The 14,732-nt window shown below is 40.8% G+C and overlaps 1 protein-coding gene across 1 annotated transcript in view; it reads right to left on the bottom strand.

Annotated features, from left to right (window-relative positions):
• LOC121656682 (C-type lectin domain family 4 member F-like) overlaps nt 1-14,732 on the bottom strand; it is a 781,688-nt gene that overhangs the window by 579,601 nt on the left and 187,355 nt on the right. Inside the window, exons 12-14 of the mRNA XM_042011801.1 lie at nt 9,224-9,286; nt 3,238-3,297; nt 3,069-3,131 (exon numbers count right to left, since the gene is read on the bottom strand). Coding sequence (XP_041867735.1) covers nt 3,069-3,131; nt 3,238-3,297; nt 9,224-9,286 — 186 coding nt within the window. The remainder of the gene's footprint in view (nt 1-3,068; nt 3,132-3,237; nt 3,298-9,223; nt 9,287-14,732) is intronic.

Below are 14,732 nucleotides of genomic sequence, written 5' to 3'. Positions count from 1 at the left end.
GTTAGTAGTAGCATAACTACTGCAAGGACCCTGAACGCATCATGGCATGTTATCTTTGTTGTGAAGTCTGCTGCTGCTCTGTGAACCTCTTGCACATCCTCCTGTGCCCTGCTCTGCCAGGACAAATGATCTTAGAGGAGGATGAGGAGGGGGAGGAGGGGGAGCCCTGTATTTCTTGGTAGATGGTGGTCGCTGGGGTTCAGACCGGGATAGAGACATCCTTTGAAGACCTCAGGTGATGTGGAGAAAAGGGTCTGGTGAGGGGGGAGAGCTGGGAGTAGATCGCCTCTCTGCTGTGTCCTTCGCTCTTATCTGTACACTCATGTTTGGGTTTGTCATCCCAACAGCATGACGTAAGTGTGCGCCAAGTAATCTGCATCCAGTTAGATTTGGATGCACACCATCCGGTCTGAATCGCTCCTTACAGTTCCAAAAGATATTGAAATTATCAATGAACTTTATCCCATGGGTGATACATGCGTTTGATAACCATGTGTTCAGGCCAAGAAGTCTACTGAAAAGTTCAATTCCTTTACCCGCTGTAGGAATGGGTCCTGAAATGTAGACATGGTGCTCCAAACTGACACAGTCTCTCCAACAGCAGAGAAACGTCTTTCTTCAGGATCTCGGAGCCAATTCTCCTCCTCAGAATATCAAAAGACCCTGTGTGGACAATAATCTTCATACCATCTGGATGTGAAGACAGAATGGTCGGCCCAAGATCTCTGTCAGTTCCCTGACTGAAGTATCAAAAAGTTTAGATTTTCCGTCTTTGCCATCCTCACATGCTGTGTTATGGAGTCCCCAATCAGAATTGTGTCTATTTGTTTTTGTGTAGAGGCGCCTTTAACTTCTCTAGTTCTGTTTGTGGAATTTTGGCCTCTCCTCCTGCTCTGGTTAGCCCTGGGCTGAGTTGTAGGGCTATTTCTTGAGTTTTTATAAATCCTTACATTCATCATTATTTATTTTAATATGAGTCAACATATCATATTTATTATGCAGTGAGACCTCAGGTGGTGGAGTGAGTGCTGGAGCTTTAAATATCCTGCTGGCTTTACCTCTGTGACAAACAACATCAGACCAGGTTCTGGCCGGGGTTGATGACTTTGGTCTGACACCAACAGTGTTCCAGAAGGAGGGATCAGGCTATTCCAGTGTCATTTGAATACATCCAGGGAAGTGTATCAGCCAGGTCTGTAGCGGGAGGCTCCACATCCGACATGCCTTCACGTATGAAGAATATACTCAATCCATTTGACAACTCAGTAGCTTGTACAGAAGCTACAATAGAGTCAATAAATTCTTCATTCACAAGAATGTCTTGCAGTGTTTCAATCCTCTTCTCCAGCTGTGTTATGCTCAAAGAAATTTGCTCACACTCAGTGCAGCTCACTGATACTGCAGGGTTAGGAGACATCATTCCACTAGTTCTCCGATGGCAATCAACTAAATTTATCAAAAACTATATTCGTTCCAGTCATTTATAAGTGACCAGGAGTCCTTGTTCCTAAATTTCTTGCTGGAAAAGATAAGAAAAAAGAAGAAAAAAAAAGAAGAAAATGCAAGCAGAAAGGAGAGCCAAGCAGGAAGCGTCCGCACGGCAGCAAAGCAGGAAGTTAGACTGACACAGTTTATTTATTGGTCCAACTGGTCCATAAAACAGTAGATCGGCATCCCAACTGACGCTGGGCCAAACTGCTTAAATTTTTTAACACCACCCCATTTCACAGTGTAGGGAAGTGTAGAGCTGTATAATATATAATATAACATATAATATTATAATGTAATACAATTTTATACACCTATAATTACTTCCTTTATTATATTCATTTATAAATTGTATTTACACTGATTGTTACTATATTACACTTTTTACATTGTACATTTTTACTCATCATGCTTTAATTCACTTCTAAGGTTTATTCTCTTCATATACATGCTCTGTTAAAAGTTCACTACGAGGGTAAGATGACCTTTATCTGGTCCTTCCTCAGACCCTTAGTCAGACTGGTTCTGGTGGAGACACAACTATGTGAGGTTGTTTTGACGCCAGCTCTTGGAGTTGTGTGTCCACCCAAGGTCTTCAGGAAGGAGGATTCTTTCTACAGAAATGTATAACTATTGTTTTTCCTCTTGCCTCCCTAGAGTCTCTCTCGACTTCACGCGAGTCGGGACGACCACTCTCATTACTTTCTGTAATTCTGTATTAAATACTTCTCCTGTAAATAAACCTTATATACTTTTACTCGTTCCAGACTCTTGGTTATTTTTCTACAACACTCTGCATATCTGCAGTATAAATCCTTTCTACCACCTATCAGCTACTTTGTTAGAGAAGGGTCCTGCTCTGATTTTTATCTCAGAACCTGTTCATAACTTCTCTCACCGCATTCATGGCCCAATCAGACCTGTGTCTCCAACATCTGTACAGCATCATTGATTTAGAGAAGACATCGTCTTGCTTCCTTTTGCTGCTTCACTCTCACTACATATCTGAACCTGATCTATCTTTATAGATGTGCACAGTTCTTGGATGACTAGTAGATTTTAAAGCTGTTTCACTAGCAAACCTCATTAATACTGAAAAGAAATATGAAATAAAGGTAAACAATATCTAAGAGAAATAGGCTGTTATTAACATTTTTCATTCTTCAGCTTCAGTGACAGTAACACGTGTCTGATTGACATGAGACTGATAAATGTTGCCTACTATTGGTCGCCCATCTGAAAACAATACTTTTGGTTAAACATGTACCAGTGTGAACCATGAACCGCTAGATTCCTCCTTCTCAGCTGAACGATAAACAACAAGAGAGACGTACTAGCAACAGAAAAGCCGATCAGCTGATCACTGACAGTGTCATGATTAACAGGAGAGGGAGGGGGAGATTTCATGACTGTTCTGAACTGTTGTTGAATTCAATGGTGTTAAAACAACTTCAGATGAAAGTAAAATATGGAAATATTAAGTTTAACACTATTAACGTTGATATTGGTTTTTCTTTATTCAGTTAAATCTTTCTAACCTGCAAGTTTGGCCTGCAGCTGATTGTTACTGTTGTTCTCACCTTCAGTCTTGTTCTTCAGCTTCTTCATTTCATCCTGCAGCTGACTGAAGTTAGTTTCCATAGCTTTAAAAAAAAAGATATAGTTAAAAATGTAAAACATGACAATATTGAGGTAAATATTATGAAGTGTGATATTAGTGTTTGTTTATTCAGATAAAATCTTTCTTACCTTCCAGTTTGACCTGCAGCTGACTGTTACTGTTGTTCATTTCGCTCATTTTAAAGGTTACTAAAAGACAAACGACAGAAAATCTTTTTTTTTTTAATTAACAGAAGAAATTTAATAAATGAAAATTGTTAGTAGCCATGTATTCCTCCATCACTGAGGGTGATGTAATAGACATCATGCACGACTAACAGGACTCTGCAAAAAAGTAGATTTTACAAATTAATATAAATTTGCTCTTTGTGACCATTTTCAATGGAAATTGCTTGTCTTTTTGTCTTTAAAGACTGTTGCTATCAACGATGATAGCACAACAAAGGTTTTTACACCTCAAATGGAGGCAAGCTGCTAAGTGGGAGAAATGCTGGATTCTACATGTTGTACAAGACAGCAACCATCCACAAACTCTCATTAATAGACAACCTACAACAGGGTAATCCTTTTTTTCTGTTTTGTATATAAACCATCACTATCGCCCCCATCCTCAAGATACCAGACGACAGTGACAACAGCAATTCCTGGCCCATTGCCCTAATGTCTGTGATGATGTAATGCTTCTAGAAGCTGGACCAGCAGCATATCAGGTCTGCCTCCCACCAACATTTGAAGCTCCCAGTTCACCTACAGAAGCAAACCTTGCACTAAGGACACCACTACTATCACTTTTCACACCATGCTGAGCCACCTTGAACACCATGGTAACTATGTAAGAGTCCTCTTCATAGATTATGTCTCAACCTTCAACACCATCACACCAGACATCTCAGTACAGAAACTGCGGTACCTGGACCTCCCACCTTCCACCTGTTCCTGGATTAGAGACTTCTTTCAAACAGACTACAGGATGTGAAGCTCAGCCCCCCCCCTCACACTAATCATGGGCTGAGCCCACTCCTGTATGCCCTGTACACCCATGAATGTGTCCCTTGTCACCCCAGCAGCTACATCAAGAGTTCAGATGACACCTCAGTTATGATGGTTATATTTGACAGAATGGTGTCAGGTCAGCAACAGCATGAAACAAACAGGAAGGGTCTGCAGCATATGATCTGCACAGCTCAAAAAAGGCATCAGCCTTGTCAGAACACAGAGCACACATAAACTGCATTATGACTATTAAACCATCTCTAAAATGCTTAGCACACTAAGTGTGTCTGTGTGTATATAAGAGCTCATATGCAATATTCATTGAGAAATAATTCCTATCACTTCTACAATGTCACAAGATTTATTTCCATCCAGAGTTGTATTAATTTTTACCAAGATCTTGTATTGATGATGGGGGAGTCCGACCACTGTGCAAGGCCTTCTCCAGCACGTCCCAAATATTACAGTTAAGTTCCGGACTCTGTGGTGGTCCATGTGTGAAAATGATGTCTCATTGTTACGTCCCGCTTCAGGGGTATGAGTGGGCGCAACACAAAAGTAAGTCATGGACAGATGTATAAGTAAAACACAGCACATTTTATTGTGTGAGCATAACTGAAGAATAAAACCAGATGTCAAACATAACCCATAAAGGTTATTCCTATAACCAAACACAAAACCCGCCGAATAATCCATACGAAGATTATACAAACAAAAGAGTGCCCATAACTCGGCGTGTTAACTAAATAACAAAAGGTGCAGCAGTTCCAATAAGCTAAGTGAGCACAATCACAAATGAATAGCCTAAGCTAGCCCAACATGTGACAAAGGTCTAAACACAAAGGTTAACGAAATGGCAGAACACATACTAACACAAAGCACAGCTCAAACCCAAACTGTGTGCAATACAAAGGTAAAGCCCACCGAACAAGACTACAATTACTTCCACACAGGAAACACAAACAGCCAGGTTTAACCCTGCTGCAAATACGAAATAGTCTACAACTAGGGATGTTATGCTCGAGCCGATCTGCTCGATCACGTGTCGAGCATGTGACACGGAAGTGTTGCGAGCATTGTCTCTGAGCAGGATTCAGCATGCCAAAAGTCACGTGAAAGACCAAACGAGGCCTCATTACGTCATCAGCGCATATCGAGCAGCATGCGGGATCTTCAAAGGGACCGGGCTTGTCTACCTCTCAATGAGAGATTCCAAACGCTGAGGAGATCGCGGGTTGTTGACAGGATGAGATTCTGCTAGCGATTGTACACATTACATTTTGACAACAAATTTAGGAAAAGCATCACATCAGCATTAGCTTTTATTGGATCACACTTAGCTTTTAGAGATTTTGGAAAACAAAAGTCTGAGCGAGACGCCGTTGCCAGGGTAACTGCTGTAGGGGCTCGGAGCATGAGAGAAGGACAGAGCAGGCGCTACCTTCAACATCACAGGTAGGCTTTATTTCCCTTTCTTTATATAGATGTTTTTTTTTAAATAGCCTTGCAAAAAGCAGACTTTAAAATTAATCATAAACTTCATCCAGGAACATCAGAGGAAACGTCTCAGTCTGTAGCTGCAGAGGAAAACTCACAACCTTCAGGACCTTAGACCTGAGTCCTGATCTGATGAGTTAGTTTTCCTGTGTTGAGCCATCCATCTGTTGAGTGATTGTTTTCCTCAATATAGAGCTCATTGCAGTCCTCACTGCACTGACCTGCAACACCAGTTTGCTTTTTTAAGAGTGTGGAGTCGGGTCTTTAGGATGAGTCAGTTTCTGTGACGGGGTGGCTGGGTTTGACAAACATGGCTATTTGCTGTTTCTTAAAAATCCTCCTGAGTTTCTCAGATGTTCCAGCCACATCAGGGATGACAACTCTTCCTTTTCCTTTTGCTTCTTTTCCTTTCTCCCTATGTCGGTGGTGTTTCTGGGTCTAGTTGCAGCTTTAATAAAGGTCCAGTCCAGGTAGAAACAATCCATAAGTTCTATCATCCTAAGAGCTGTTTTTTCTTTGCTCCTGGGCTTCTGCATTGGTGGGGATGTTTTCTCGCCGGTACTGAAGCGTTCTGATAACTCCGAGCTTGTGTTTAAAGGATGAGGGTTGTCCAGTCTGCAGGCTCCTGTCCTCCATCATGTGGACAGTACAGTCCAGGAAAGGCAGCTGTTGTTGTTGTTCACATCTTTTCATGTGATTTTGATGTTCACATAGTTGATGTAATCAGTGAAAGTCTGCACTGCTTTGCTTTGACCCATGTCAGTCATTGTTGGAGACCACTTTGTTTACATGCAGCCAGCCATGAAAGCAGTAGAGACGGTAAGTAGATGTCTACTACAGGACAGTAGCCTCCTCCCCAGAAACAAGCTCAACCCAGTGGTTTCACATGTTACTGCAGTAAAATCTCCCCTTATCTCCATCAGAACTGAGGACGCTCATCCTCTATAAGAGCACAATGTTCTGAAGGAACTAAAACAGTCCAGTTGACTTGAGACAACCAACACTGGATGTCATGACCTGGATGAATGAGAATCTTCAGACATCCAGTAATTATTCTTCTTAATTTAAACTTTTAAATCAGAACTGTTTTTCTATTTCAGAGGCAGATTTTTCACAATTATAACAAAGATTCTCTGATGAAAAACATATTAAACCAGGTCCATCTTTGTTATTTCCCATCTCCATTTTCTCTTTTCTAACACAGACATTACAAACGTCAGTAACATACAAAGTAACAGCTGTTAGTAGTAGCAAAACTACAGCAAGGACCCTGAACGCATCATGGCATGTTATCTTTGTTGTGAATTCTGTTGCTGCTCTGTGAACCTCTTGCACATCCTCCTGTGCCCTGCTCTGCCAGGACAGATGATCTAAGAGGAGGATGAGGGGGGGGGAGGAGGGGGAGCCCTGTATTTCTTGGTAGATGGTGGTCGCTGGGGTTCAGACCGAGATAGAGACATCCTTTGAAGACCTCAGGTGATGTGGAGAAGAGGGTCTGGTGAGGGGGGAGAGCTGGGAGTAGATCGCCTCTCTGCTGTGTCCTTCGCTCTTATCTGTACACAAATGTTTGGGTTTGTCATCCCAACAGCATGACGTAAGTGTGCGCCAAGTAATCTGCATCCAGTTAGATTTGGATGCACACCATCAGGTCTGAATCGCTCCTTACAGTTCCAAAAGATATTGAAGTTATCAATGAACTTTATCCCATGGGTGATACATGCGTTTGATAACCATGTGTTCAGGCCAAGAAGTCTACTGAAAAGTTCAATTCCTTTACCCGCTGTAGGAATGGGTCCTGAAATGTAGACATGGTGCTCCAAACTGACACAGTCTCTCCAACAGCAGAGAAACGTCTTTCTTCAGGATCTCGGAGCCAATTCTCCTCCTCAGAATATCAAAAGACCCTGTGTGGACAATAATCTTCATACCATCTGGATGTGAAGACAGAATGGTCGGCAAGATCTCTGTCAGTTCCCTGACTGATGTATCAAAAAGTGTTAGATTTTCCGTCTTTGCCATCCTCACATGCTGTGTTATGGAGTCCCCAATCAGAATTGTGTCTATTTGTTTTTGTGTAGAGGCGCCTTTAACTTCTATAGTTCTGTTTGTGGAATTTTGGCCTCTCCTCCTGCTCTGGTTAGCCCTGGGCTGAGTTGTAGGGCTATTTCTTGAGTTTTTATAAATCCTTGCATTACATTCATCATTATTTATTTTAATATGAGTCAACATATCATATTTATTATGCAGTGAGACCTCAGGTGGTGGAGTGAGTGCTGGAGCTTTAAATATCCTGCTGGCTTTACCTCTGTGACAAACAACATCAGACCAGGTTCTGGCCGGGGTTGATGACTTTGGTCTGACACCAACAGTGTTCCAGAAGGAGGGATCAGGCTATTCCAGTGTCATTTGAATACATCCAGGGAAGTGTATCAGCCAGGTCTGTAGCGGGAGGCTCCACATCCGACATGCCTTCGCATATGAAGATTTGACTTAGTTCATTTGACAGTTCAGTAGCTTGTACATAAGTTGCAATAGAGTCAATAAATTCTTCATTCACACGAATGTCTTGCAGTGTTTCAATCCTCTTCTCCAGCTGTGTTATGCTCAAAGAAAGTTGCTCACACTCAGTGCAGCTCACTGATACTGCAGGGTTAGGAGACATCATTCCACTAGTTCTCCGATGGCAATCAACTAAATTTATCAAAAACTATATTCGTTCCAGTCATTTATAAGTGACCAGGAGTCCTTGTTCCTAAATTTCTTGCTGGAAAAGATAAGAAAAAAGAAGAAAAAAAAAGAAGAAAATGCAAGCAGAAAGGAGAGCCAAGCAGGAAGCGTCCGCACGGCAGCAAAGCAGGAAGTTAGGCTGACACAGTTTATTTATTGGTCCAACTGGTCAATAAAACAGTAGATCGACATCCCAACTGACGCTGGGCCAAACTGCTTAAATTTTTTAACACCACCCCATTTCACAGTGTAGGGAAGTGTAGAGCTGTATAATATATAATATAACATATAATATTATAATCTAATATAATTTTATACACCTATAATTACTTTCTTTACCATATTCATTTATAAATTGTATTTACACTGATTGTTACTATATTACACTTTTTACATTGTACATTTTTACTCATCATGCTTTAATTCACTTCTAAGGTTTATTCTCTTCATATACATGCTCTGTTAAAAGTTCACTACGAGGGTAAGATGACCTTTATCTGGTCCTTCCTCAGACCCTTAGTCAGACTGGTTCTGGTGGAGACACAACTATGTGAGGTTGTTTTGACGGCAGATCTTGGAGTTGTGTGTCCACCCAAGGTCTTCAGGAAGGAGGATTCTTTCTACAGAAATGTATAACTATTGTTTTTCCTCTTGCCTCCCTAGAGTCTCTCTTGACTTCACGCGAGTCGGGACGACCACTCTCATTACTTGCAAGTAATTCTGTATTAAATACTTCTCCTGTAAATAAACCTTATATACTTTTACTCGTTCAGATGAAAGTAAAACATGGAAATATTAAGTTTAACACTATTAACGTTGATATTGGTTTTTCTTTATTCAGTTAAATCTTTCTAGCCTGCAAGTTTGACCTGCAGCTGATTGTTACTGTTGTTCTCACCTTCAGTCTTGTTCTTCAGCTTCTTCATTTCATCCTGCAGCTGACTGAAGTTAGTTTCCGTAGCTTTAAAAAAAAAGACATAGTTAAAAATGTAAAACATCACAATATTGAGGTAAATATTATGAAGTGTGATATTAGTGTTTGTGTATTCAGATAAAAATCTTTCTTACCTTCAAGTTTGGCCTGCAGCTGATTTTTACTGTTGTTCATTTTGCTCATTTTCAAGGTTACTAAAAGACAAACGACAGAAAATCTTTTTTTTTTAATTAACAGAAGAAATTTAATAAATGAAAATTGTTAGTAGCCATGTATTCCTCCATCACTGAGGGTGATGTAATAGACATCATGCACGACTAACAGGACTCTGCAAAAAAGTAGATTTTACAAATTAATATAAATTTGCTCTTTGTGACCATTTTCAATGGAAATTGTTTGTCTTTTTGTCTTTAAAGACTGTTGCTATTAGCAATGATAGCACAACAAAGGTTTTTACACCTCAAATGGAGGCAAGCTGCTAAGTGGGAGAAATGATGGATTCTACATGTTGTACAAGACAGCAACCATCCACAAACTCTCATTAATAGACAAACTAAAACAGGGTAAGCCTTTTTTTCATTTTGTATATAAACCATCACTATCGCCCCCATCCTCAAGATACCAGACGACAGTGACAACAGCAATTCCTGGCCCATTGCCCTAATGTCTGTGATGATGTAATGCTTCTAGAAGCTGGACCAGCAGCATATCAGGTCTGCCTCCCACCAACATTTGAAGCTCCCAGTTCACCTACAGAAGCAAACCTTGCACTAAGGACACCATTACTATCACTTTTCACACCATGCTGAGCCACCTTGAACACCATGGTAACTATGTAAGAGTCCTCTTCATAGATTATGGCTCAACCTTCAACACCATCACACCAGACATCTCAGTACAGAAACTGCGGTACCTGGACCTCCCACCTTCCACCTGTTCCTGGATTAGAGACTTCTTTCAAACAGACTACAGGATGTGAAGCTCAGCCCCCACCTCTCCTCCCCCCTCACACTAATCATGGGCTGAGCCCACTCCTGTATGCCCTGTACACCCATGAATGTGTCCCTTGTCACCCCAGCAGCTACATCAAGAGTTCAGATGACACCTCAGTTATGATGCTTATATTTGACAGAATGGTGTCAGGTCAGGAACAGCATGAAACAAACAGGAAGGGTCTGCAGCATATGATCTGCACAGCTCAAAAAGGCATCAGCCTTGTCAGAACACAGAGCACACATAAACTGCATTATGACTATTAAACCATCTCTAAAATGCTTAGCACACTAAGTGTGTCTGTGTGTATATAAAGAGCTCATATGCAATATTCATTGAGAAATAATTCCTATCACTTCTACAATGTCACAAGATTTATTTCCATCCAGAGTTGTATTAATTTTTTACCAAGATCTTGTATTGATGATGGGGGAGTCCGACCACTGTGCAAGGCCTTCTCCAGCACGTCCCAAATATTACAGTTAAGTTCCGGACTCTGTGGTGGTCCATGTGTGAAAATGATGTCTCATTGTTACGTCCCGCTTCAGGGGTATGAGTGGGCGCAACACAAAAGTAAGTCATGGACAGATGTATAAGTAAAACACAGCACATTTTATTGTGTGAGCATAACTGAAGAATAAAACCAGATGTCAAACATAACCCATAAAGGTTATTCCTATAACCAAACACAAAACCCGCCGAATAATCCATACGAAGATTATACAAACAAAAGAGTGCCCATAACTCGGCGTGTTAACTAAATAACAAAAGGTGCAGCAGTTCCAATAAGCTAAGTGAGCACAATCACAAATGAATAGCCTAAGCTAGCCCAACATGTGACAAAGGTCTAAACACAAAGGTTAACGAAATGGCAGAACACATACTAACACAAAGCACAGCTCAAACCCAAACTGTGTGCAATACAAAGGTAAAGCCCACCGAACAAGACTACAATTACTTCCACACAGGAAACACAAACAGCCAGGTTTAACCCTGCTGTTCATCCAGGAACATCAGAGGAAACGTCTCAGTCTGTAGCTGCAGAGTTAAACCACAACCTGCAGGACCTTAGACACCAAGCTGGTTTCTGATCACCATCAGCAGAGAATTTAATGATTTTTAAAGTTGGTTAATTACAATTTTATTCTTGTGTTTCTTTCAGGTGCAACCTCTCCAAAACTGGAAAGGTAGTGTGCCAGAAGAGGAGCAGACTGAAGCCTGACAGAAAATACGCTTTTAAATAAAAATCTACGACTCATCACAAAGTTGCCAAAGCATTTTTCTCATAATACATTTCAAGATTCAATGTGTTTATTGTCATTTGCACAGTAAGGAAACAAGTTTCCCTGAACAATGAAAATCTTACTTTGAATGCCAAAAAACATAAAATAAAAAATAAACAGTTAAAAAAAACTAGATAGAAGATAAAGATAAGAAAAAAAAAACTTGGAGTAAATAATCTATGTACATAATTGTGCAGTGTGCCACATTCAACAACGATCAGCTATGCAAAAAAAAAAAAAAAAAACTCATGAGGTAGACGATAAGATGCATTTGCAATTATAAATGATAAGACACAAAACAGTAAACAATTTTACTACAACTGTATGAAATCACTAAAACATTCACTATCCCTGTTGCACAAGTACACTTCCCTCATACGTCCCCGCTGTAAGTAGACCACTACAGTCATTATAGATTGGTATACTTTAGTTTCTCTTACCTTAACTAATCTTAACTAATACCTCTCCTTGTTATTTATATGAACAGAAAATAAATATTCACTCGGATGGTAGATTACGTATCATTTATTGAACACGTATTCCAAGTTGAGATAGGGATGACAAATGTGAGGCGTCAACGCTGTCCTTCTGATGCATCAGACGGCCACAGCCAGCAGATGGAGCTCTTTGATTTGGTCAAATAATTCAAAACAGCAAGCCATTTTCATGCATTTGGGTCAAAGTTGGCTTGATGATTCATGAGGCCTCGGTTTCACCATCCCTATCTACAACAAAAATGCTACCATTTAGCACAACGAACAGACAGTAAAGCAACGCAGCAATAACTCTGCCAAGGTGAGGGGAAGCAGCCTGTGCTGTCCAGCTTCTCCCTTCTGAATGAACCTCTGCAGCAATCCTTTATTTCCGGTACTCCATCGAGCTGCAGTATGATTGGCTGGATGATGAGCCAATCAGCATGGATGATACCGGGGGTGCGTCAGGTCCAACCAACCGAATAGACATCCGGGCCAGACATTTGCATGCAGGAAGAGCCACAGCTGTCTGCAATGAGCAGCACCCATAACACTCATGCTCCCTGAACCACTGTTTTACAATCTGACCCAGATGAATCCTGGCATTGTCATTTTGGAATATGCCCGTACCATCAGGAAAGAAAAAAAATCCATTGATGGAATAACTGGGTCGTTTAGGTATCAGCTAACCTCGTTCTTTGGCAGGATAATGTTGCTGAAACTTGACCTGACCAACTGCAGCAACCTCAGACCTTAACACTGCCCCCACAGGCTTTTACAGTAGGCACTAGGTGTCACGGGGTTTGGCTTGGGTTGAGATTTCCCAACCGTCCCTGAAGGCATTCTCCTTCCAGCTCTGATTGTCTGCTCTGATTACTGATGCGCGCCACCTGCACTGTGCTCTTTATATACCTGTGTGTGACAACCTTTCTCTGCCAGATTGTCTTGGTTTTATCCCTGTATGCTTCCAGCTCTGATCTTCTGCTTGCTGATCTGTTTTGACCTCTGACCCATTTTGACCTGATTTCCTGATTCTGCCTGCCCCATTCTGGTAACTCTGTTGTTTGGCTTTTTCTGGAACTCTGACCTTTGGATTGTCTTCAGGATTTGGATATTGGATTACAGACCTAACCGCTATCACTGGAAGGATCTCTCTGGATCACATTTTGGGAGGCTCAATCTAGAGCTTTTACCAATCAACCGACAACCTTGCCACATGTTAACTTTCTCTGGTTTAGTTGCTTTGACAGTTTCTCGGTGGGAATTCCTCTGGCTGCTCCTGTCCTCAGTCCCGGAGAAATCTGTCGTGTGGACTCCTTCACCTTCTCTGGTACGTAGTCATATTCAGCAGATTCTTGTCCCTGATAATTCTGTCTGCTCACCCCTGCTCTCATACGTCCACAGACGAGCTGCCAGAAAGGAACCAGATGCTTCCATCTTGACTACATTCCCTTGTGCCAGTAAAACTCTCTTTATACCAATCCTTGGGTCTCTGACTTTCACTGGGTCTGGTCTGCTGAAACGTGACACTAGGCATGATTGCATCACTTCATCTGCCTCTCTTCTTACCCTGACGTGCCCATCACTCTGGAACAGGGTAAATCTGGTCTCATCAGACCACATGACCTTCTTCCATTGCTCCATAGTCTGGTCTTTATGCTCCCTAGCAAACTGAAGCCTTTTTCTCCAGTTAGCCTCTCTGATTAGTGGTTTTCTTATGGCTACATAGTTTAGTCCAATCCCTTGAGTTCCCTTTGCTGTGTGTGTGTGTGTGTGTGTGTGTGTGTGTGTGTGTGTGTGTGTGTGTGTGTGTGTGTGTGTGTGTGTGTGTGTGTGTGTGTGTGTGTGTGTGTGTGTGTGTGTGTGTGTGTGTGTGTGTGTGTGTGTGTGTGTGTGTGTGTGTGTGTGTGTGTGTGTGTGTGCTTTCACTATTAACTCTTTAAAGCCCATCCCTGGGAAAAATATGGAGATAAAACTAATTTTTTCATCTGAAGTCTTTACATGGTCCTTTTACAAAATAATGAATCATATAAATTAAAGAAATAGGTTTTTTTTTTTTTTTGTTTTTTTTTTTTTTGTTTTTTTTTTTTCCCGTCAAACTGAAAATGGACCTTAATCAGTGTCTACATTTTGTTACTATAACATGTAAGACAAAATATTGTTTTGTATTGCACTGATTGTTAAGTCTCAAAAATAACCCTAATTTTATTTAAAACACTTTAGTTATTTGCCTATTTATGTTTATAGCCTTAACGTTCAAATGAAAATACATTTTGTGTTGCCAGTTTCCAGTGCCAATTAGGAGACCATATACGCCTTTCTCAGACTAAATAAAAGCATTCATCAATATCATAACATGTGTTTTAATGGGGCGGTTTGGGTTGGGTTAAAAAAAAATAGAAGCGGAGGTGCGGGGCGGTTTGGTGCGGTCAATTTTTTTTTTTTTTTTTTTTTTTCAACCTGGTACAGATAGTTTGCTTCTACATACAGTTTTTACTTTGTCTCAGTCTTGACAGAGAAACAAACTTACAAAAACAAATCAATAGCTACTTTTTCAAGTCACGTGGAGTACAAATAAAGGAAGCTCAAAGAGTTTAAGAATACTGAAATAATGGAGAAGTGTATTTTTCCATGACAGTTGACAGTAAACAGAAGTGCTTCACACTTTTAAATTAAGCTGTGAGAAGAACATTGTTGTACTGTTGCTGTGGTTTCTTTAATACA

Source organism: Melanotaenia boesemani, chromosome 17 (assembly GCF_017639745.1).
Source record: "Melanotaenia boesemani isolate fMelBoe1 chromosome 17, fMelBoe1.pri, whole genome shotgun sequence".
Lineage (NCBI taxonomy): Eukaryota > Metazoa > Chordata > Actinopteri > Atheriniformes > Melanotaeniidae > Melanotaenia > Melanotaenia boesemani.
Note: the sequence above shows the minus strand (reverse complement) of the source record. Positions and strands in the feature narration are given on the sequence as shown.